Here is a 23,745-nt window from a genome sequence, read left to right as displayed (position 1 = left end):
CAAGGACAAAAGATGCTGAATGCTGAATATATACTTACAAAAGCAATGCTACATGAGAGATGTACTTGTTATGATAGCCAAAATAGTTGCTTTTTCTCCCAGAGACTCATGATATCCGGTTTATTTTTCTCAAGGAGTGATGAAATAAGACCAAACTCTGCTTTAACATCATCCTTCTCCACCAGTAACTGCGGTAATGCTGTTGGTGATGTATGTATGTACTTCAGGTGTATCTGCAGAGTACTGTTGAAGGCTGGCCTTTGATCTCAGCCTTGTGGGCAGGTGCAGCTGTTGCTTGGGAATTGTTTTAAAAAGCTGTGGGAGGAAAGCAAGATGACTGCATCTCCAGCAGGTAGGAGATTTATAAACACACCCACTGCATGGCTAGAAACACATTACTGAATGAGCACAAGGGCCCTTAGCCAGTCATCAAGCAAACTTCTCATTCTCATCCTGGATTTATGCTGACTTCAACATTTAATCAGTTTGGACTAAAAGCACCACAACCAAAACCTTACCCTGGATAATTTCTGATGAACGTCTGCTAATATGAAAAGAGATAATCACAGTAACAAAATATTCAGCAGAACACACACACACTAAAAAAAGCATTAAAATTTTTTTTGAGAAAAAAAAAAAAAAAAAAAAAGCATTAAAATTTAATTCCACCAAGGAAAAGCTACCGATGGCTGCAAAATATTAGAAACAACTCAAATTTTATTGCAAACATTGTAATACCGCTGCAGGTAAGAAAGACAAGATTGAAGAGCAGGATCAACTTTTAACCAGAAAATTGCTCCCAGAGATATCAACATCATTTTACAGGCAGTCTTTGATGAAAACCAGATTTGAACTCTTTAATTTTCATTGTATTTTTACAAAATAATGTATCTCACAAAAGCAATAAACTACAAAAAGTTTACTTTCTTCTATGCCTACCAGGTTTTTGTTTGTTTGTTTGTTTTTTCCTTATGGAGGATGTCTCAAAGTTGCAACAGTCATTTATAAGCCTTTAAAAACAATGACTTGGAATTAACAACAAACAACATGAAGTACAATAGTCCAGCTCAAGAGAGAGTGCACTGTTTAGGCCACAAAAAAAAGGTGCTGCTGCACAGTTGGGAATGTCACACCAAGCTGTCTCTCCTACTAAATCAAGGAAAATGCATCCACCCTTCAGTTACCAACTTTTTTTTTGCTTGATGGGGCCAATATTACACTGGATTTTTGACTCTTCTTGTTGCCTTTTTCAGAATTAATCCATGTGACCTGCTACTAAGATCGATATAAGTAAGTCTTCCTTATATAATTAGTTAGTGTCTATGCTAAGTTTTTTAGGTTCGAATATATTTTGAAATACTTAAGGATACTGCTACAGCAGATATCCTGGTTATATTATTTTTAATTTAAATTATTACTGAAATTTAAGACTATGTAATTTAAACTAAAGATTTTCTTCATTACATATCTCTTTATTTTAGTACTTTCTGAGACAAAAGGTAGAAGCAATTTTGGCTTAACAGGTAGACTTGTCCCTCTCTTCATGGAGAGAGGAGCATGAAGTTCGTAACATTGGAGACAAACAAACAAAAAAAAGGTTAGAATCTCAGTCCTGGAATAGAAAACTTTTAAAAATTACTGATAACATTTCAGCATACAGACCTACACATTGTACGTAGCAAAACAGGAGCCTATACCTAAAAACACCCCAAATTTTTAAAGATTTACCTGCATTTGTATAGAGAAGGTTTACCAAGCACTTTCCTACAACCTTAAAGCTTTTAAAATTGTATGCCTACATCACCAGTAACAAAGCCAATCATTTTTAAGTAGAGATAATGAAACTAGGTGTAATGTAATTACTGAAAATGTATTTCTGTCACGGCCATAGCCACATAGTGATAGTTAATTTCAACTATTACACTTTCTTATGTTTTCATGTATTAAATATGATGGCAATAGACATTTATTTCAATCAGTGTGGTCAGACTTGTAATTTCTAATGCTACACATATAGTCACAAACATACATAGAAATTATTTTATGCAGCCTGTAAGACAATTAAATACAAGCAGCTGATATACTACTGTTTTTCAGATTAAGTCAAAGTTTCTGTTCCTGATCCCTTTATGACCAATAAGATACTAAGCATGATGGCCCTGCTCCAGCAAAGAAGCATAAGCACATGCTTAATGTTAAGCACACTGATAACGCCTCTGGTTTCATTCCGTAACATTTGGCAGATGGCACCTTCTGTAACACGTTTCTCCTTGTTCTCGTTTAGAACAGGGGAGTATACCACCTACTGAGTAAAACACAGGTCTCCCACACAAACCCTGATACCACAGTAACAACATAAATGCTTTTTTAGATCAAACTGCAGTGTACTTTGTAGGATCATGCCCTTAGAAATAAAAACTTCCTTGTACCTTCCTGAAAACCAAACCCTTCAGATACCTTGTATTATTATTCAGCATTTGATTCCCATTCTCATAATAGTTTCAAATATTCTCTCTGTAATTTATTTTCACTTTCATTTGAAAATACCATGTAAAGTAGCAAGTACACAATGATTGCTGACCTCTCTGCAGTTTGGTACTGAAACTCAGCAATCTCCACATGGAATAAAGTGCTTTACAATTCTTTTATATGAAAGGTGCACATAAACACTGTGTTGTCCTACATGGTCTCCCTGGAGACACATAGTGCTGGTGAGCCCCCAGTTAAACAGTATCCTCAAATTGCTATGGTAATTTGATAGTGTTTCAGTCATGTACAGACTGAATTACCACAGGAGAATGCTTCAGTTCCCATTATTCCTCCACTGTTTACTGGAGTTAGTGTCTCATAGCATCACAGCTGCAGGCCTGCTGCCCGCCCCCATTAACTCTCTTGCTGGATTCATATGCAGTCATCTGGACGGCTACTAATGGTACAGTGCCACTCTACGAATCTGCACAGAAAAGGTCCCTTTAATGTGCAGATCTTGGGTTGTTAGTTGATTCCTTCTGATTGCCATTTGCTGAAAAGACAAACTTGTCAAATGCTGTGCAGTGTCATTTCTCTTTTTGGTTTATAGGCTCAAGATTTCAGGCACTGTGTACAGTATATCCCCACAACAGAAAGCTGACAGGTCTATCAATTGTCAAAGCCTTCAGTAATTTGGATTATACCAGTGAAATTACTCTGGTAAATATTTATATATTACATAGTGCAGTGCTTATAATCTACTATCCCCAACAGATCTGATTATATATGGCAACTGCCTTTATTGTTTTTTATACACAAGCAATTGAAGCACCAATGAATGAGATGACTTATTTACAAATTTTGTTAATATAGCATCAACCCTAAGTATGACTGTATGGGTTGCTTTCCATCATATCACACACTCTAACTCCTCTAAGAACAAATAGTAATGTGTGATTCTACCAAGTAATTATTTTATACATTTGTAGTAAAGTCCTGTTCCCATCCAAAATAAGGTAAAATGGCTACTGAATGAAGAATGATCTGGAATTCACATTATATCTGGAACCAAACTTCAGTACTTTGTCATACATAGCAGAAGCATCAAAAAGCCTAATGGTACGCTTGATGCACTCTGATGCAGTTTTGAATGATAAAAATGCAACAAACATTTCTCCTCCTTCATTTGTTTTCTATTCACATTATTGTTGTTCAAAATTGCTGTTTTCCTTATGTGTAATCTCTACAAGTTAGAAAGGGAAAAAGAAATAGCAAAGGAAACAGAACACAATAAATCCTATTACCCAGTTGACTGAATAAATGTAGATTATCACCATGTCCATATCAAACCGCCATCCACGGCTATCATCTTCAAAGTCCATATAGTCCATTCTGTGAGCAGCATGTGGGAAATGTCTCCTTGTTACAGTATCTGGGCGTCTTCGAAAGCCTGCTGAAGAATACACCATGATATAAAACATCTTTATTAAAGCAACTAGACTGACTGTGACAAAAGTTAACTGTTCTCTTAGTTACTTACAGAACAACAGAAAGCAGGAAATCTCACATATCACTGCTAGATTTTCTCACTTTGTTGGACAAGAAGATCTTCACAGACTTGGTTTTGAAAGATTTAAAACCTAACTCTTGTCTTCTGTGTCTAGCAAAGAGTAAGTCTGATTGTTCAGAGTTGGCACTCTCTAAAGGTAACACTGTATCTATGAGATGGATGAGATACTTATCCAGATCCACCAACCTGTCCCTTGGTGCCTTCTTCCGCTCAGTTCCATTCAGTGATGCAGAAGTGAAATGCTCTAAATACTGCAGTTCATCTCTGGAGTAATTTATCTCTGCATTCCTTAAATCTACTCATGTGAATTCTCCACTAATCTAGCCATATGTATATGTGTACACGCATAGTTCAACAGCGCAAACATACACGAATTTCTATTACAAGTATTAGAATCTATTTTCAGAACACTTTTATACAAATCCTTCTTGCTTTAATGCTATGTCTGAAGAATATCAGAAACTGTTTTTTTTTTTATTTTTTATTTTTTATTTACTGTTTGTGAAATACTCATAGTACTTTAAAAATATATATATGCAGGTGCAAGTGGAGCTTTTCAAGTTACAATAAAAAGCCTGTGTGAAAACACAGAACTCAAATACCTAACAAGACTAAACACTCACTCTTCTACCTTTAAACTCTTCTGTTGTGAATCCAGTTTGGTGGATCTAGTTCTAAGGAATCCATATAGAGGTCATCTAGCACAACACTAGGAAAACTAAATTGTAGCAATAAAATTTTAATTGAACGAGTGACTCGGTTTTATATTTTTAAATTGGAATAAACTGTAAACTCATGAATAACTTTCTTTGTAAACTACACTAATTTCGAAGTATTTATAATGACCCTTCTAGAAAGACAGAAATGAAGAAGACACTCTCAGTGAAAAAGCAGAGGGACTGGCAGAGCGTACTCCATCCAGACTCTCTTAATCACAAGCCGCAAATGACACAGAGTGGTGCAAAGAAACCTCTGTTCAATGGTTACACAGTAATGAAATCTTCATATATCTGATTTGAGGAAAGATGATTTTAATCCCCCAAACAAAAGACTTGCTTTTGTGCTGAAATGGGATCTCTTGTGTGCTGTTACTCCTGTTTTTAAAAACGTTACTCGAGCCATACTACATCTACGTGAAACTGCAATCCTACTTTAAATTCTGTAAAGCTCTTAATATCAAAGACCTAAAGAAAGCAAACATTGTGCAAAAAATGTATTGCATCATTTTAAGCTTTTTTTTTTTTAAAAAAAAATACCTTTGAATATTTTTTGATTTTCTACTAAAAATCTGCAAGTAATGGTGACCTATCCATTCTGCACGTGACAGTAATTTGTCCACAGTGCCTATTACCGTGACTTTTCTCCAAGGATGGACTTTTCTACTTCTGACCATCTTTACCACTTACCATCACCAAAACCCTTTAAATCTCTCTGTCATTTTGGAGATGCATGGTTAAGTCTAAGCATCTGAATTAGTGATCTCCATATATTTTATAGGCTCTGGGAGACCCCAAGAACCTCCTCATTGCCCTGCCAAACAAGCACTTCTTTCCATTCCTCCTGACTTCTCTATTTAGTAAGATAAATATTATGTAAGCATGTGTATGTCAGAGCAAGCTGCTCAGGTCTCTTTCACATCCGTTCATCTTCATCGGACACAATTTGCGACTCAGGAAAGAGGGTGGGAGGTGAGGTGCAAGGGCAGAAGATCTGGCCCATTCATGCAGTACAAGGTGGCAAGAGAGCACCTTCTGGACTTCTGTTTCCAGGTTGCTGGATGCTGATGGAGCTCTGCAGAGCCATACAAATTCTTCTTCTCTAAACAGACGTAATGGTTTTTGGGAGTCCCAAGGTGGATAAGATGACATAAAATCTCTCAAAACTTCAGTGTGCATCACTGCCCAATAGCGTGAAGCAGCATTCATTCATTTTTTATCTGCTATAGTGCTGCCTTTCTAGTGCCGTTTAATCAGCACTCCTTGAAGTTCCTGTCTTTAGTGTTGACTAATATATAATTGTTGTTTGTGTGCCAGTAATTTTCATTTAAATAACACCAGATCTTATTCGAGGTAAATGAGAAATCTAATTAAAAAAAAATAAGTATTCTAATAGAGAACTTTGCTGGAATTCACTAGTTTACTTTTTCAGTGGTGGATACTGACTGTTTCTTTGTATTCTTTCTGTGCTGAAAAGTAATGGACAAAATATTAATTATTTCCATTCCAAGAATTGTTTCCATTCATATCAAGTAAGACTACTGTTTCTTTCTGTTGTACTTTTAGAGATATTTAATGACAGATCTTTTTACTCCAGATAAGATATATAATCATTCAAGGCTGCTTTGTATAGAAGAATGACTGTACTGCTGAAAAGAGAGATTCTTTCTCTGGAGAACCACTGATGATTAGACATCATCGTTTTATCTATCTATCTGTCTGTCTATCTATCTATCTATCTATCTATCTATCTATCTATCTATCTATCTATCTATCTATCTATTTATCACCATTTGTTTCAGTTTATTGTATACAGACGCTGCTTACAGATCTGTACCTGTACACATCAGAATACCTCTATATGTTTTATCTATCTTGTTTTGTAGACCATACGTTAAAGCTTCATTCTAGTGAAGGGAAAGATGATATTTTATGATGATTTTCAGCTACTCAGATTGATCTATGATTTGTCTCACAGCTAAATATGCTGTTGTCATATATTGAATATGCATATATGCATATATTCAATATATGATCTTTAATTACTTAAAAACAGTATCAGTAATTCATAAAATTAATCCCAAAAAATTTGAGTCTAAATAACTTTCTACCAAGACATAATTCACTTGAAAAATGCTAATTTGATTTCAATCCCCTGTTTTCCTTAAATACTTCTCTAACACTTTAAACACTATTGTCAAACACAAATCTTGACCTGTGCTGTTTTTTAAAAAAATAATATTATCACTAATACTTTATATATATATATATATATAATCACTAACGCTGTATCATTCACTTCACCTTTTACACATGAATTCTAGTGTGTTTGGTAACATCTACTCAGGGGAATGATGTGCACAAGCAGCTGCATTAGTTTTGAATTGGTATTCCTCACCTTCTACAGGATTTAGATAAACATTATTCTGCAATTAGCCTTCCAGAAACACAAACAGATTTTATCATGGATTAGATGTCATAATGCAATCATTCTACATTCAAGAACAGCTGTATTCATCCAGGATATTAATTACTCTGTATTGTTCTTGCTATAGAAAGCCACAGAGAAACTACTGTCAATGCACTGAAGATACATGCACAGTCAGGAATTGGTTAGTGTGTAACATATGCAATCCCTGTAACTTTGCTGAGCACGGGCAAAGCTATAGGACGTTGATAGATGGCTATATGGATTGCATTTTAAATCCATTATTAAAATAGTCTCCTTTTTACCTTTTTAATACTTTTCAATATTAAAACTACTCTGTAAACTGAATTCTTGAACTTAGCAGAGGCTAACAAAGAACAATAATTGTTTCATTGAACTGAAGCACATTATGAAATAAACTTCAGTAGAGAAGTGAGATAGGATCAAATTTAGAAACCCTATATGATCATGCCAAAGTTTCTTTCAGACACTATGATCCATTCTGTGACTACTGTCTTCAGTAAGTTGTGGCATGGAAAATACCTTCAAATGTCTATGTCTCCAGTGAGAGCTGACATAAACTGCCTCTACATCTGCCTCTAGCCATCTGCAGACAAAAATGCAGAGATGTGAAGCTCCTTAAAAACTGTACAGCAACATGTAAAAGGAGTTTGAATTATGAAACAGAACAGCTGACAGAGCTCCAAATCATTTCCAATGCATTTGCTCCGTTTTTAAAAGCAAACTCAATCCTATTTCATCAGTACATTTCCTAAATAATTTCTACAAACACATGTATTTGTTAAAACATGCAACTTAAATTTTTTGTGTCTGTGTTGTTATACTCTAAAAAGATACTTCCAGTCAAATCACATGCGGATACATGCACAGTGCCAGAAGAGTCTAGTAGATTGCTAGTGGAAACCAGTCACTAGATAACAAAAACAACATTATGTGCGAAACACACTTCTGTAAACAAGAAATTGAGTGATATGCAGGCTACAATAACCATTTACACTGCAAATGTTCATGTAAGATTAAACTACCTAAGAACAAATGTTTCAGACATACAGACTATACAGACATCATTTTCACCCAGTGTATGTTATTTATATGAACAGCAGCAGATAAATATACCATAAGACTAACAAAAAAGGAATATGTATTGGCACAGTGTCCTTGCACTTTAGGGACTCAGTGCTTTGGAAGCTACACTCAGAACAATGCATTAAAACATCATCGATAGGACCTCCTTTCATGAGATGTGACCATGCATACTTTTGAACCAGACATCACATTAAGCTCGCTTACCAAACTTTTCGGTCCTTTGAGGAGTAATCTTGGAGCAAATAGGTTGACTAGCTGAGGTACAGTTAAACCAGAAGATGAGCTCCAAGAGCTCAAATACGCACTGGTGATGTGCACCAACCACTAATGGGCGGGCATTCAGCTAAAGTTATTAAAAAGTTATTAATCTCTTTCCTAAAACACAAATGTAGACATATGGTCCTATGTCTGTTGTTTTTCCCTATCCTTTATGGCTGATTTAATTGCTAATGTAAGAAGACTTCTGAGCTGACATTTTTCCTAAAACACCATTAATAATTTTACCTCCTGTATATTTTCTGTAAAACCTTCTCCAAACAAAAAAGCTGTAATCTCCTTCTGTGTGGAAAGACTTCCATAATTAAGACCCTTCTTTCTATATTACGCCTCACTCTGCTTTATCCTTTGTGAGAACTGGATTCAAAATTATAGCAAAACTGGAGATATGGGTTCACCACAAATCTTGCTAACAAACCAAAGCTTTCCATTTTGTTATGAACCTAATAATGCCTATTTACTTTCTGAAGATGGCTATATATTGAATATTTTCAGAAAACTATCAATGATATTAACAGGCCTCTTTTGTTAAGATGCAATAACCTAATTTACAGCTCAGAATGCTGCATCACTTCTGTGGGCAGCTTGTTCACTGCTTGAATGTTCTCCTAGTAAAAATATTTATCTTTTTTGCAGAGCATCTCACGTTATCATGCTTGTCACACATCACTGTGAAGAAGAAGCTCTGTGTTCTTGGTGACTTCCATATAGGTACAGTGCTGCCCTGAAATCTTCCTGCAAAACCTTCTCTTCTGCAAAGTAAGCAAAGTCAGCCTTAACAGCAGCTTGCTGCCCCTTTGCTAAACCTGCTCCAGTTTAACAACTTCTTCCTGGTACTTGCAGTATTCCAGATGTAGTCTGCTGAATAGTAGGGGATAATGACTTCCCCTGTCTACTGGCCATGCTCCTTTTTCTTCTGCCTGAAGTACTGCTGGGGCACAGTGTGCTAAGGCATGCAGCCAGTTCAGCTTCCTCTTCTTTGGGATACCCAAGTTCTTTCCAGAGAACTGCTCCTCAACCAGTGCTCAAGCTATGACATTGCTAGAGGCTCCCCACTTCTCAGGTGAAAAACGACACATTTGAGTCTGCTGAATTTCAGGAGAATCCTTTTCGTTTACACCAACCGGTCTATGTGACTGCCTGAATGGAAGACCAACCCTTCAGTTTACTGTCAGACATAGACCTGATATAAGAGCATTATGTTGCCTCCTTCAAGGTTTCTGATAAAGAAAATACCTTTGTATTACTATAAGCAGTGAACTGAATAATTTAGTATCATGCTGTATCCCTTCTGCAAATCACAGATGAATATTCTGAACTATGCAGTCTGCTGTGGGATTCCAGCAAACCTGTACATCTTGCTATATACTCTTTTCCAGCATATTACCAGTGTGTTTGCCCATCTTTCCTTGATCTGCTTTCCTTTCTATGAGCCCTGCTTGAAAGAAAACTTCATTTCATGAAAAATCTCCTTCACTATTTCCCAAATGAAATTTCCCAGTGTTTGCCCTGAATTTCTTACACACATACCAGCCTTCTCCCATGCGCACATCATGGTCTTTTATCTTCTGGTTGTGTTGACAGCATAAGATTTAATAGTTAAAATGAGCCATGAGTTCTACGTTATTCCCAACAAAGAAAAAAACATCTGTTGCTAGATGTCTAACTGATGATGGCAGTCACTCTGTGTGCATATCTGCAAGGATTTTCCACTGAACCCCAATTTCATGTCCCAAGCACCAAATCAATTTCAAAACTTTCACCACACTCAATAAAGCATCCAGTCCCTGAAACAAGAGCCACTCATCCCCATCACAAGCCTTTCTCAAATTCTGATTTTTAGCTTTTCCTGCATGAAAAGCTCAAACCTCCCTACCCTGCCTGCCTCAAATACTTCAGATCTGCATACTCATTGTCTGAGATGTCAAAATCTCACTTGTTTGTAAGCAGCAATATCACAAGTGAAACAGAAGTCACTTAAAATGATAACAATCAAAACAATTTATAGAAGTTTTTGTAATGGCTGCAGCTCATAGGAGGCCTTATTTTGTATTTCTCAGCCTTTCAACATACATTTTTTTTCAAAAACAGAAATGATAGTCCTTTAATATATATTTCTTTCAGTAGCAATCTATATAAACCTGATATATGCAATCTAAATAAACCTAGGCTCTGAGCTTTTATATTACATATTAGTTCACAAAATCCCTGCCTGAATTAACATATCTTTCAACCTTTTACTGTAAATAACTAGAAGTAAGACCTCTTGCCTCTTCCATACAGAAAGGAATAAACTGCTCATTTGGAGTATTTTTCCTCTTTGAAATATCACAAATATAATTCAAACAAAATTTACAAATATTTATACTTGACAAAAAAGATATGACAGTTTTACTCTGTCTAAGAGAAAGAGAGCAGATATTTTTTCCATTAAAATAACACCCACTGGAATTCAGTGGAGATTATTTACAATTCAAGTTTTTTGTACAGCTACCATTTCTACCATTAGCTTGACTTCAAGGACATAACTGTAGTGCCTCTGTCAGAAATCAACAACAACCTTCTGAATCTTAATAACCAAATAAAAATGCATGAAGCAAGTTACCTTTTGCTATTTTATAGATGAATAATTCAGCTCTTACCAATTAGAACACAAACCAGAAAACCAGCTGGTATACCTCATCAAATAATCAAGTTATTGAGAAATAAAACAAGCAAGTTTTTAAAAGGAAGAAATCCATGATGCCACATTATAAGCAAGGAACACATTTTTACATGGAGAGTTATGCACATCTGAGATTTTTGCTAATTCTTTACATCTGAAATTGTATTTACTGATTTCATGAAAAATACTCAAAGGCTACCATGCCCAGCCCTTCTAATAAATTCACATCAAAGCTAGAACAACTTCTGTTTTCTGTCATGGGCTGTTTATTTCTCTTCAAGTAAATGAACCAACACGCATGGGAGGACACAGCGAGCTTAGAAAATGTTGTCTGTCTGCTCAAACATCTATGATTATTCCATAATTATTGATTCACCAATACAAGCTAATTGGTGAGTCTAAGAACTGTGATGCATTCAAAAATGGGGTAAGTATGCTTCACAATATAAATGCTGTCAGAATGTGGGAATTGTGAAGGAATTTTGATAGCCAGTTTGTAATCAGACTTTTTTTAAAATCACTAAGTGCATTTTTTGCTGGCTTTGTTCCTTTCCCTTAAACTAAAACACACTAAATACAAAACAAGCAGAACACCATACAACAGATTTTTAAGATGATTTACAGCAAAACTCATGTGAAAAGCTGTCATGTTTCTTAATTGGAAAGTAAAAAATAAATTTTCACAAAAAAAAATATTACTTAAAATTTTATCAATAAAGATCTTATTTAGAATTAAAATAGAATATGTTTAAGATAAACTAAGTTTATAAACTGTTAAAAAATCCTGTTAGGAAACAGAAAAAAATGTACATGTTCAGCCTTGTTTTTTCTTTTCTCTAATAGTTGAATGGAACAGTCTTCCTAGATAAGCTGCAGATGCCCCATTCCTGGAGGTGTTCAAGCCAGGCTGGATAAGCTCTGGGCAACCTGATCTACAAGATGTACACAGAAGCGAGGCTGGACTAGATGACTTTTAGAGGCTTCTTCTGCCATCTCTATAACTTCCTCTCAGCTACAGATTCTTCTTTATTCTTACAGTAAATGGGATTTCTTTGTGGTATCTAATAAAATCTCCGTACACTGAGCAAATATAACTTTCAAGGTAAGATATCCTTACATCAGTAGAGAGTCTTCAGGGGCTATTTTATTACAAATTGCTCTAATATGCACTGCATTTTAGTGCTAAGTGTATTGAAGGAGTGTACCGGAGAAGTGTGTCTGTCATTATCTTTATGAAACACAGTTCACAGCTAAGAACAAATAAAATCAGTTTTTCTGGGTGTTGTTCAGTGGCCAGAATCTATTTATTTTCCCATTCAGCTTGGCCTAGCTGGCAAGAACCATTCCTCACTTCCAGTAAAATGCATGGAAAGAAAAAAATTACTTGCTAATCCCTGCTGGTGATGAAGACAGAAGGCGTCTTTGCTGGCACACGTTCACAGAAATCAGTCACAAGCTGAACTAGTCTCAGCAGACTCTTACATAAGGCATAAAATTAAGTCCATGGTATGTATTATGCTCTGAACAGATTCTGTGATGAAAGAGTACCACTGCAAAAATATAATAGTTCCAAATTTAGCCAGGGTGGAGTAAGCAGGATTATGTATTGTTCTCAATTGTTTCTGGAGGGCTAATACCAAGTATTTATGTAATTTTATTTGATAAATACATAACATTATTTTATGATATCTACGTAAATATTGTAACTGAAGATACAATTGCCAGCAAACTGTAAGATACTTCAAAGGAATAGGTGTGCTGTAATAGACTAAAGGCCTATCACCCTATTATTCTTTCTCTAACAAGGTCAAACAATGAGAAACTGATGAAAAGTGAAAAAGAGTATAAGAATGAAGCAAGCACATTGCAGTACCTTCCTGGTATACTCTCCTGGTTCCCAGGAACACACAGCCCAAGTGTTTTGTTTCTATTCTTAGTGGATCACGGCACCAGTAACTTGAAAAACAGTACCACTTTTCTTTTTTCCTTCTTTTTAAAAAAAGAAATATGATGAATTCGAAACCTAGTTGACGAGATTTTAGACGTGTATTTTTACTGCTGTTTAGTATTCTTTTTTTTTTTTTTTTTTTTTTTTTTTTTTGCTGTCTTTCTAGCTGAAATCACTGAAGGAACCTTGAATGAGAGTTGTACACCAAAGTGCATTTTTAAAGACAGAGATAAAAGTATGTATCAGTAGGTGTTAATAAAACCTTTCACAATATTTCTACCTTTTTTGAAAAATGCATAAAACTCTGAGCTCTGTTTTTCTCTAAAGAATTATTATCCAAAAGGATGTGGCAGATGTGGCCTGCTGCAGTGCTAGGAGCTCCCACTGGTAGCAACAGGAGTTGAAAACACTGTTCTATCTTGCAGTCCCTGCCTGGTGCAGAAGCCAATAGCTTTTTGTTACATTACTAAACAGATGTGATCAGTAAGAAGATAGCACAGATTCCATTATATGCAACATTGGTGGAATATTTTCTAGATTAAGCACTCAAAAAATATAAAAAGAACCATCCTGTTTCTAAATTGGCTTTCCCACTTCCATTGTAGTGACTATATATTAAATAAAAATCTTAGCATAAGAACAGTTAGAGGGAATTTCCCATCATCCTACCAAAGCCTATACTTCTAAATAGCCATTAAGGCTTGTAGTGAAGTAGTTTTGTGATTCTCATCTCTCATTGTGAACATTATGTATGTAATCTTCAGGTACATCTAAAACCTTCCCTACACAGGCAGCCAGCACTATCTTACCACATTACCATCTCTATCTTGACTACTCTATCATATTTTTCTGGTTCCTCTAATGTATTTCTATCTCATTTTTATGTGAAAACTTTTTCAATAACCATATAAAGCCCAATCTCCTAATTGTCTCTGTCTTTGACACTCCTGCATCTGACTACAGCAAATTTGTTTGCATTGTACCCTCAATTTAAATGACTGTAATCACTTTTTCTTTAAACCACAAGTACAGAATCAAATTACTTTTTGAGATTTTCCCTTAGCTTATGACTTTTCTGTGATTGTGTAGCATTTACAGAATGCAGTTCCAGTCTGGCATTGCATAAGGAAGGCTACACTTTATATATTGTTAAATCACATGTTTTAGACTTGAGTAAGTATGACAGCCTCCAGGAATGCATACTTGCTATCTAACTGCCCTATCAAAACGACACCTATTATCTCTTTAACGACATAGTTATTTGAGACGTTATTTTTATTGTGCACTTTCATTTTTTGAAGTTACCAATACTCAAAGTAATTGAGAAATGTAATGCCTTTGTTTATTTCATAAAGTAAAATTTTAAGGGCAGATTTAAAAAAGACAGTGTTAACAGTTCACCGACATTTCAGTTGTTGCTGAGTGAAGGGAGCATGCCCAGAGCTAGGCAGGGCTGCCTGGTGGGGAAAAGCCATTGCCATTATGGCACCAGGGGGCAGGGCAGCGCTAGGACAGGTGGCCTGAGTTAGCGGCAGGGTTATTCAGTACCATATGACATTGTGTGGAAGGCTATAAACCTGTGGGAGTTGGCCAGGCACCGCCAGTGCTTGAGGGTTGCTGGGAGTTGTTCAGCAGGTGGTGAAATGTTGCGTTGGTAGCAGGGTGTTGGTCGGTGTGCAGCTGTATTATGACCCGGGCATTGTTTGATGGGTGGCAATTATGTGCCACCACAGAGATATGTATCACAACATTTTTGTTTCTGTTTTCTTTTTGTATCTTAGTAAATAGTTTTTACCTCAATCCCCAAGTTCTATTTTGTTTCCAGTTCTCTCCCTCATCTCACTGGGGCGGGGGGAGTGGCGAGCAAATGCAGTGTGGTTCTGAGCAGCTGTCAGGTTAAACACCACCACCTCTGTGCTGGCAAGATGTAAGCCTGGTCAAGGAGCATATCCCACCAAATCTGTTCTTGGACAGTGCTAAAGTGTATTACAAAGAGGCAGTTATCCTCACATCTAAAATCCCATGTTTTCATCCCCTCTGCACAATGATCATATCCTTCCTTAAAAAGCCCTGTCCTTACTCCATTTCACACATATAAAACAATAAAATAAAATAGTAAACTTGGTATTATTCTACATTTTAATATGAATTTATTAATAAAAGAGACTGACTTATTGAGGGTTGTCTTTATTGGCTAGACTCCAAATTGGTAATTTTTATCAAGAGCAATTTTCTTTCTTTCACCTTGTAGCCACATATTTTGTCAAAACAGGAAACCACATATAATTATCCTCATAATGTACACAAAATTGAAGATTTAAGAACAAATAGAAATTTATACACACAAATTGCCTTTCTGAAATTTGCAGTATATGTTTAGACTCGAAATACTAGGTATGAATTACAGAGGGGGAATTTAACTCAATTACAACTATCATCCACTGCTGGTTTCCTATAGCACAGATCAGCTAGAGACTTGTTTTCAACTAGTGTGTTCAAAACGAAGCTTAGGAAAATCTTCAACAAATACAGACACAAAGTCTAAAAATTATTCTTGTCCAAAATGATATGTAAGCAATGTTCTTACCTTCAAAAACTCTGAAAGCTTTCTTGCAGCTTGGTAGAGGCCATTTTGCAGAATTAGAATTTTGAAAGCTTTCTTGTAACTTCAGATATTCCGTAGGGAAAAAGGACTTGGTAGAGTTGTTCAATTCTACAATAATTAATGGGAAAAACATATGTATAAATGCTGTATATGGCTATGCAACACAATAAAAGTGCTTTGTCTACTGTGAAGTAGAGTTGTTCAAGATTTTTGAATCAAAAATCCTACTTCCCAGACATAGCAAGAACAAGATTTAAACACGCTGTTTCCTCAGAAAAAAACATTTAGAAAAGATGATGCAAAATGCTAACAAAATGGAATACATTGTAGATCAGTTTATTCAATTTACAGGCCTATGATGACTTCTATGAGTCTATTGGTCTGACTGTGGTATTAATTCTCAGCTCGTGTTGGTTTTTGTTATAACACTGTCACTCAGTAACAGATGGTAATGCAGAAAAGGGAAAAGTCTAAAAATTATTTTGAACATATTTAAAATACAGCATTAATGAACATTCATAGAATGGTTAATGACAGGTTATAAGAGTTGACAATAACCCAAAATTTTAGGAGCTTATTAGCTCAAGAAGATGTACTTTCTGATAACATGGTCTGCAACTCAAATCTGGGAAAACTAACTCATCCAGAGAAAGAAAAGAATGGAAAATAAAGTTTAAAAGTAACAACATTTTCCTACTACAAAAATGAACTGACCTGATGATAGCAGACAGAGTTGTCAAGTTAGCGATTAGTACGAAAAATTTAAAAACCACAGTTTCAATTGCTTAACAAAGGTTATACCTTCTAAACGTCATGTCTCCAGATAAATACTAATAATATAGCTGCTGCCACAACTCCTTGTCTTAAAAGAAAGAAAAAGCCCTTCAAGGACCTTTAAAAAAGCTTATGTACTATTTCTTCACTTTATTCATTGCAATTTTTATTTTCAAGGATAGAAAAGACAGAAAAGGCTCATTTGATGTAGGCAACAGGACAGATGAATCACAGAATCATTGAATCATGGAATGGTTTGAGTTGAAAAGGCCATTTAAGATCATCTAATTCCAATCCCCTATGGGTATTGGGTACGGACACCTCCCTGTAGAACAGGCTACTCAAAACCCCATCCAGCCTGGCCTTCAACAAATCCAGGGAAGGGGCATCAACAACCTTACTAAGCAACCTGTTCCAGTGTCATCACTCTCACAGTAAAGAACTTATTCCTGATATCTAGGCTAAATCTACCATTTTTCATTTCCCCTCATCCTGACACTACATGCCTTATAAAAAGCCTCTCCACAGCTTTCCTGTAGGCCCCCTTCAGTTACTGGAAAGCCACTACAAGGTCTCCTTGCAGCCTTCTCCAAGCTGAGGAGCCCCAGCTCTCTCGGTCTGTCCTCATAAGGGAGGTGCTCCAGCCCTCTGATCATCATCATTGCCCTCCTCTATGGACCACTATGTTATGACTGTGTTGTATGACAGTATGTTATGACTGTGTATATACAGTTTGAAGCTCCGCAAAGTCCTCCAGATACCACAGAGATACTTTATGGTAGTGGAATTTCATTTGCAGTACTTGAATTTACCTTTTAAAGCTCCAGGTACAAAAGACTAATTTATGCTGCTCTATAAAAGCCAATCATTACTCATCATCAGAATATCATTTCAAATATCAAAAAGGTTTAAGCATGCATGGAACAGTCCTAGAAAGAGTTAAATATGAAGAAATCCTCACAATGGATAGCAAGACTAAATTTTGCTCTCTATGAATTTGGGTGTACTCACTGCACAATTTATTATCTCTTTTGACAAGAAACTGATTTTATGACTGTATACTACACTTTTAACTAGATATTTATTCAGATCTCTTGAAATTCAACAAAGGCAAATGTGGGGTAGTGCATCCCTGGTGGGATGACTGCCTGCACTGACTTAGTCTGGGGCTAATCTGCTGGAAGGTAGCTCTGTGGATAGGGACATGTGAGTCTGGTGGACGTCAAGTTGACTGTGAGCTAGCAGTGTGCCCTTGTGGTCAAGCTCAGTGGTATCCTGGTCTGTATGAGGAACAGCATTGCCAGCAGGGCGAGGGAAGTTATCCTCTCCCTCTACTCTTCTCTGGTAAGGCTTCATCTGAAGTACTGTGTCCAGCTCTGGGCTCCCAAGTACAAGAGAAACATGGAGCTCTAAGAGAGGGCATAGCAAAGGGCAGTTAAAATGATGAAGGGACTATAGCATCTCTTCTATAAGAAAGGCTGAAGGGGCTGGGCCTATTCTGTCTGGAGAAGAGAAGGCTCAGGGGAAATCTGTTGTCAAACTGAGCCAGACTCTTCTCAGCAGGGGCCAGTGTTAGGATGAGAGGCAAGGGCACAAACTCAAACACAGGAAGTTCTGAATGAACACAAGAAAAAACTTCTTTACTACAAAGATGACTGAGTGCAGGAAACGGAGATACTCAATAGCTATCTGGACACAATTCTGGTTTTGCTTTAGGGGATTCTACTCAGATAGGAAAGGCTGGAGTAGATGATCTCCAGAGGTCCTATCCAACATCAAACATTCTGTAATTCTCTGTAACACACAAATGAAAAATTAGAAGAAATTTTCTATACTGTAAAAACTTTCAATTTGATACCTGATTGGAAAAAGACTCTGGCAATTGTAGTGCGACACAGTGGACATGGAGTGCTGGCTGGATTGTCTTTGGCAAGCATCCTTAAGCATGGTTCACAAAAGATATGATGGCATGGGTAGCACATGTAAGGATTGAAATAAATATCCAGGCACACTGCACAGAGATAGCTTTCCTTATCTCCTCTGAGTTCAGGTTCATCGTCTGTATGCAGATTATCATTTGCAGTCTGGAAGAAGAAAAAGAAAACATCTCTTCACAGCTCATCTCATAACTATTTTGGATAAACTAATCTGTGGGAAAGTGTTTTAAATAATGGTTAAGATGTCAGTACATGTTAGCAATATTAATTTTTAATAAAGGTTAATTTTAATGAGATGATGAAACATATTGGTAAGAAAGGAATGCCACGAGTATTCTGATAGAAGGAGAACAAAAATCATGTGAGACAGTAAAAAAAGAAAAAGAAATAACAAAAGCAACAATGTTGAATACAGCTGCACTGCAGTCACATTTTTAAAAAATAAATTTCAACAATATTCTTATGACTTTATTAAGAAAATAACTGGATAGTTTCACAAGAAAGGCAAAACAAAACTAAAATCTAAAACTAAAAATAACCTGGACATTGCTCTTCACTTGAGAAGTCATTTGCAAAGTGCATGCTTTGGCATGAATGCTGATTCAAAATTTGAAGCAAGCCACAATTTTATTACTTTAATGCAGAAACCAAACCTTAAAGTAGAAGGTTCAGTTGAGTCAGGGATGCAGGCTCCAGTATGCATACTTGACATCGTAAAATGTCATGACTTCAAACTAGATTTGAAGGTGGAGGGAGGTGATAGTAAGCCTGTTCATAATAAGGTGTGGGACAGCATAGCTGGGTTAGAGGGACAGGGTGCTAGCAGGTGTCTCAACCTGCTGCCCTGACATGTGCTGGAAATGCTGCAGCACACATGAAATATTATGAGAATGAGCCAGGGACCACTGAGACAACAGGAGAAAGTAATAGGGAAACTCAAGAAAAACATTTTGGAGGAATCAGAGTTAACCTCCAAGAAGGCAAAAAGGTTGGCTCCCAGATGAAGTACCTCTACGTCAATGCATGCAGCTTGGGAAACAAACAGTAGGAGATGGAAGCCACTGTGCTTCTAGCAAATCATGATGTAGTTTCTGTCACTGAAACCTGGAAGGATGATTTCCATGACTGGAATGTGGCTATTGATGGCTACAAACTGTTCAGAATGGAGAGGCAAGGAAGGAGGGGAGACACTGAACTCTACATCAAGGAAGGAATAGTGTGTGAAGAATTATCTCTGAATGGCCATGAGCAAGTCAAAAGCTTTGGTAGAGAGTTACAGATCAAGACAGCAAAGGGAACCTTGTGTCTTGGTGTCTACCGAAGGCCATCTGATCAAGCAGAACTTGTTGACGAAGGCTTCGCAACCCTGCCAATAAGGTGGATAGCAAGCAGGACATAAGCCACCAGTGTACCCTTGAAGCCCAAAAAACCAGCTCAGGCTGCATCAAAAGAATTGTGGTCAGCAGAACAAGAATGATCCAAGGGATGAAATGCCTCTCCTACGAGGACAGGCTGAGAGAACTGGGGCTGTTCAGCCTGGAGAAGAGAAGGCTCTGGGGAAACCTGACAGTAGCCTTTCAGCATCAAAAGGGGGCCTCTAAGAAAGAAGGGAAGAGACTCTTTAGCAGTGTTTGTTGTGACAGGACAAGGGGAAATGGTTGCAGACTAAAGAGAGAAGATTTAGACTGAATATAAGGAAAGTTTTTTTTATATATATATAATACCCCTTACTCAAGCACTGCTCTGCATCTACTTCCTTGGTAGCTCTTCAGCAGTCCTTACATACTGATATTTAGAATACCTAATGATACACTTCTACTCAATAAATATTACTTTGTGCTAAAGTAGCTGCTTGATTTGCATTTAATTTCCTTGACTGCTAGTTGTACGTTTCATGGGCCACTATCGACACTTGTGGGCCACAGCAGACAACCACTGTCTGATGCTGGTATAGCAAATACTAACAATAACTATTATTTTATCCCTACTGTGGACATGAGAGTCTCTATGTTGATTTCAGGGATGATTACATTTATAGCTTACTGGTTTGGATTTCTGTGTTCTCTCATTACTGTCAGACGGCTGTTGACTGGGACACTCATCTGCAAAAATAATGAATACGCTCTAACAGTATCTATACTGTGGGATGCATTTAAGAACACAAAAAATATTTACCTAGAATTTATCAGCTCTAGTAAGTAGTAGTCTTACCAGACTTTCTCTGCTATACGTGACCTGTTTTCAGAACAGTTGCCAAAGTGCATAGAGATTCTGGCCTGCTGTGACTTAAGTGCATGGAAACTGCTTGGATTTAGCACTTTCTCCAGTCATAAGATCACATGAAACTCAGAGTGTCAACACATATGTGGCTCTTGCAACTCTTATCTCAGCGTTTATTACTCCAGGTTTCTCCATTCCAGGTCTGAGATGGGTCCAGAAAACATTGCATGTACTGAAATTTACTAGGCTGTCCTGATGCACAGCCAATGTAATCTGCCTGGGACTATTATTTCTAGCTCTGTGCTGCACGAAAACAACTGTGTCATATTCTGGGGAAAGCCTGCCCAAAACAGTGTTAGAAGCACTGCAGTACACCAATTATTCTCTTTAACCCAGACTGTCCCTATACTTACAGCACAAATATCCCACACCTGAGCGACATGGTAAAAGATCACCATGAAGTGACCGCTGCTATCTAATTCTAAAATGAAGGAAGCCTCACAATACAATTTCATTGACATAACATGGAAATGACACTGGCACAGGAAGCAAGGAGTGTAGTCACAGCTTGATATGTGTGTGACACAGATGACTTTGGTAGAAATAAAGAAGTTCTGATATGTTGTGACAAAAAACATCCCTGCAGTCCCAGCTCCAACCCACAGTACTCTGCCACTTTAGGATAAAATCATAATTAAAAGCTAGCATAAACCCAAAAGTTGTGGAGTGGAAGCAATTTTTGCTGACTGGTTTTGATGAATGCTGACCCGAGAGGAAATACATGACATGTAGTTGAGCTATCTCTCTCACAGGCTTCAAGTTAAACATTTTCCATGAAGCAATTAAACAAATGATGGAGCTAGAAGCAAAATGGCTGAGAATTGAAGTGTAATTGCTAGTTCAGAGGCTTTGTAACCAGCTTAAGAAGAACAGACAAGAGAATCTCTGAGCCATTTACAATTAGAAAGCACATAAAAATCACCCTAACGCCCCAACTAGACTCCAGTTATGAGCAATTTGATTAGCGGATCAGAAGAAGAGCTATCATTTCTACTGCTTTGCCCCTCTTCTCAAAAGACCTATATATGCACACTGCATTATTTTAGAACTGCAAAGCTAAATCAAAGCAAATTCCAAACACTAGTGAGAAGCTTGAGCAAATATTTTATAGGGTTACCATTTTTCATCTGCAGTTTAGCAGTGCCTGAATATTTGAATTAGAGGGAGAGCTTCAGTGCTTGAGATCTTTACAACTGTAAGACAGACTACTGCTCTTGCAGAACTATAATACAGACAGATTTGAGAAATGACAGAGACATCAAAGACAGTAATAAAATGAAAAGACAGCAAAATACTACCAGAAAAACCTTGAAACAAACCCAATACTACCACTAAGAAATGAAAGAAAGGTAAGAATCCACAGAAACTTAAGACTTTTCAAGTCTCCTGGGAACTGCTAAAACTGATAGTATCATCTGACTATTATCACTAATACTTCACGGATAGATAGCAAAAGGTCGTTAATAAAATAACAGAAGAACAAAGTACCAAATTCTGCTTGTATTGTTTATAAACAACATCAGCTGAACGTAAGGAGTCTAATGTAGTTTGGCTCAACTATGTGGAAGAGGTTAATTCTGTCTCACATTCAGAGAGAAAACAGATATCAATTAACAATGTGATATTTAATGTGAGATTTACTCTGCATACTAAGAATGACAAATATCTAAATTAGTGGGTTAGACTTTAACAAGATAACCTTTTGTATGTGTGCTACCAGAAAAAGAAACCTGAGAGAAAAATTTGGGAGTATGATCAGAACAACACCTGCAGTTTTACCCAGCAGACAACTCAGCATCACACAACAGTTCCATCTCTTCCCCTTTCCAGTGCAATGGGGGAGAAAGCAGGAAAAAAAGCCCCCAGAATAACAAAGTAGAACTTGTGGATTGAGATAAAAACAATGAAGTAGAACTTGTGGATTGAGATAAAAACAATGAAGTAGAACTTGTGGATTGAGATAAAAAATAATACTAATACAGAAAAAGAAGAGAAAAAGAAAATAACAATAATTTTATGTATATATACAAAACAAATGTTGTACAACACAATTACCATCCACTGACTGATGTCCAGCCAGTCCCTGAGCACTGGCAGCACCCTCAGGCACCTACTCTCAATTTTTGAAGTCTCTTTTTTTTTTTCTTTATTGTATTTTTTTCTTTATTTTTTTCACTTTACATAATATTCCTTTGCCCAGTTTAGGTGAGCCATGCTAGCTGTGTCCCCTCACAGCTCCCCATTTCCTGTACAGGCAGGACAATACAAAAAGCTGAAATATCCTTGGTTCTGTGTAGCTGCTGGTCAGCAACAACTAAAACAGTGGATTTTTCTCCCAAAGCCAAAACATAGTATTACATCATAGAATCATAATACCATAGAATGGCTTGGGTTGGAAGGGACCTTAAGGATCATCAAGCTCCAACCCCCCTGCTGCACACAGAATCACCAGCCTGCACATTTAATACTAGAGCAGGCTGCCCAGGGCTTTGAACACCTCCAGGGATGCGGCATCCACAGCCTCTCTGGGCAGCCTGTTCCAGCACCTCAGCACTCTTGGTAAAGAACTTTCCCCTGATATCCAACCTAAATCTTCCCTCCCTCAACTTAAAACCATTTCCCCTTGTCCTGCTGTTATCTACCCTTTCACAGAGTTGACTCCTGTCTAGATTTAAGGCTCCCTTTAGATACAATGAGGTCACCCTGCAGCCTTCTCTTCTCCAAACATTGTGAAGAAAAAACACATGCACCAAGACTACAAACAGTGAAGAGTAAGCCTTAAGAGAAACGTCATTTTAAATGAAGCAATTTACAATGCTTTTGAAGTTCTTTTAAATGTCCATAATTACAGAGAATGATAATGAAGAAAATATCAGTTCTGCATTCCACTGAATTGAAAAAATTAACTGCCTGAAATAAAACCTGGGAAAAAAACAAACATAAAACTGTATTTCATACAAATATAATGCC

General features: G+C 36.9%; 1 protein-coding gene across 5 annotated transcripts in view; it reads right to left on the bottom strand.

The window, feature by feature from the left end:
• Positions 1-699: 699 nt before the first annotated feature.
• RNF180 (ring finger protein 180) overlaps positions 700-23,745 on the bottom strand; it is a 64,879-nt gene continuing 41,833 nt past the window's right edge. For 2 of the 5 annotated variants that reach the window (XM_015848796.3, XM_085528606.1), the window contains 3 exons: positions 18,417-18,642; positions 15,767-15,892; positions 700-3,922 (listed from right to left, as the gene is read on the bottom strand). In XM_015848796.3, the coding sequence (XP_015704282.2) occupies positions 3,720-3,922; positions 15,767-15,892; positions 18,417-18,642 (555 nt within the window). In that variant the 3' untranslated portion in view covers positions 700-3,719. The remainder of the gene's footprint in view (positions 3,923-15,766; positions 15,893-18,416; positions 18,643-23,745) is intronic. The other 3 variants (XM_015848797.3, XR_014939294.1, XR_014939295.1) reach the window with 3 other exon arrangements.

The sequence above is a fragment of the Coturnix japonica genome, chromosome Z (assembly GCF_054131305.1).
Source record: "Coturnix japonica strain WE chromosome Z, WE-NBRP24, whole genome shotgun sequence".
Classification (NCBI taxonomy): Eukaryota; Metazoa; Chordata; class Aves; order Galliformes; family Phasianidae; genus Coturnix; species Coturnix japonica.
This window is presented reverse-complemented; position numbering and strand designations above follow the sequence as displayed.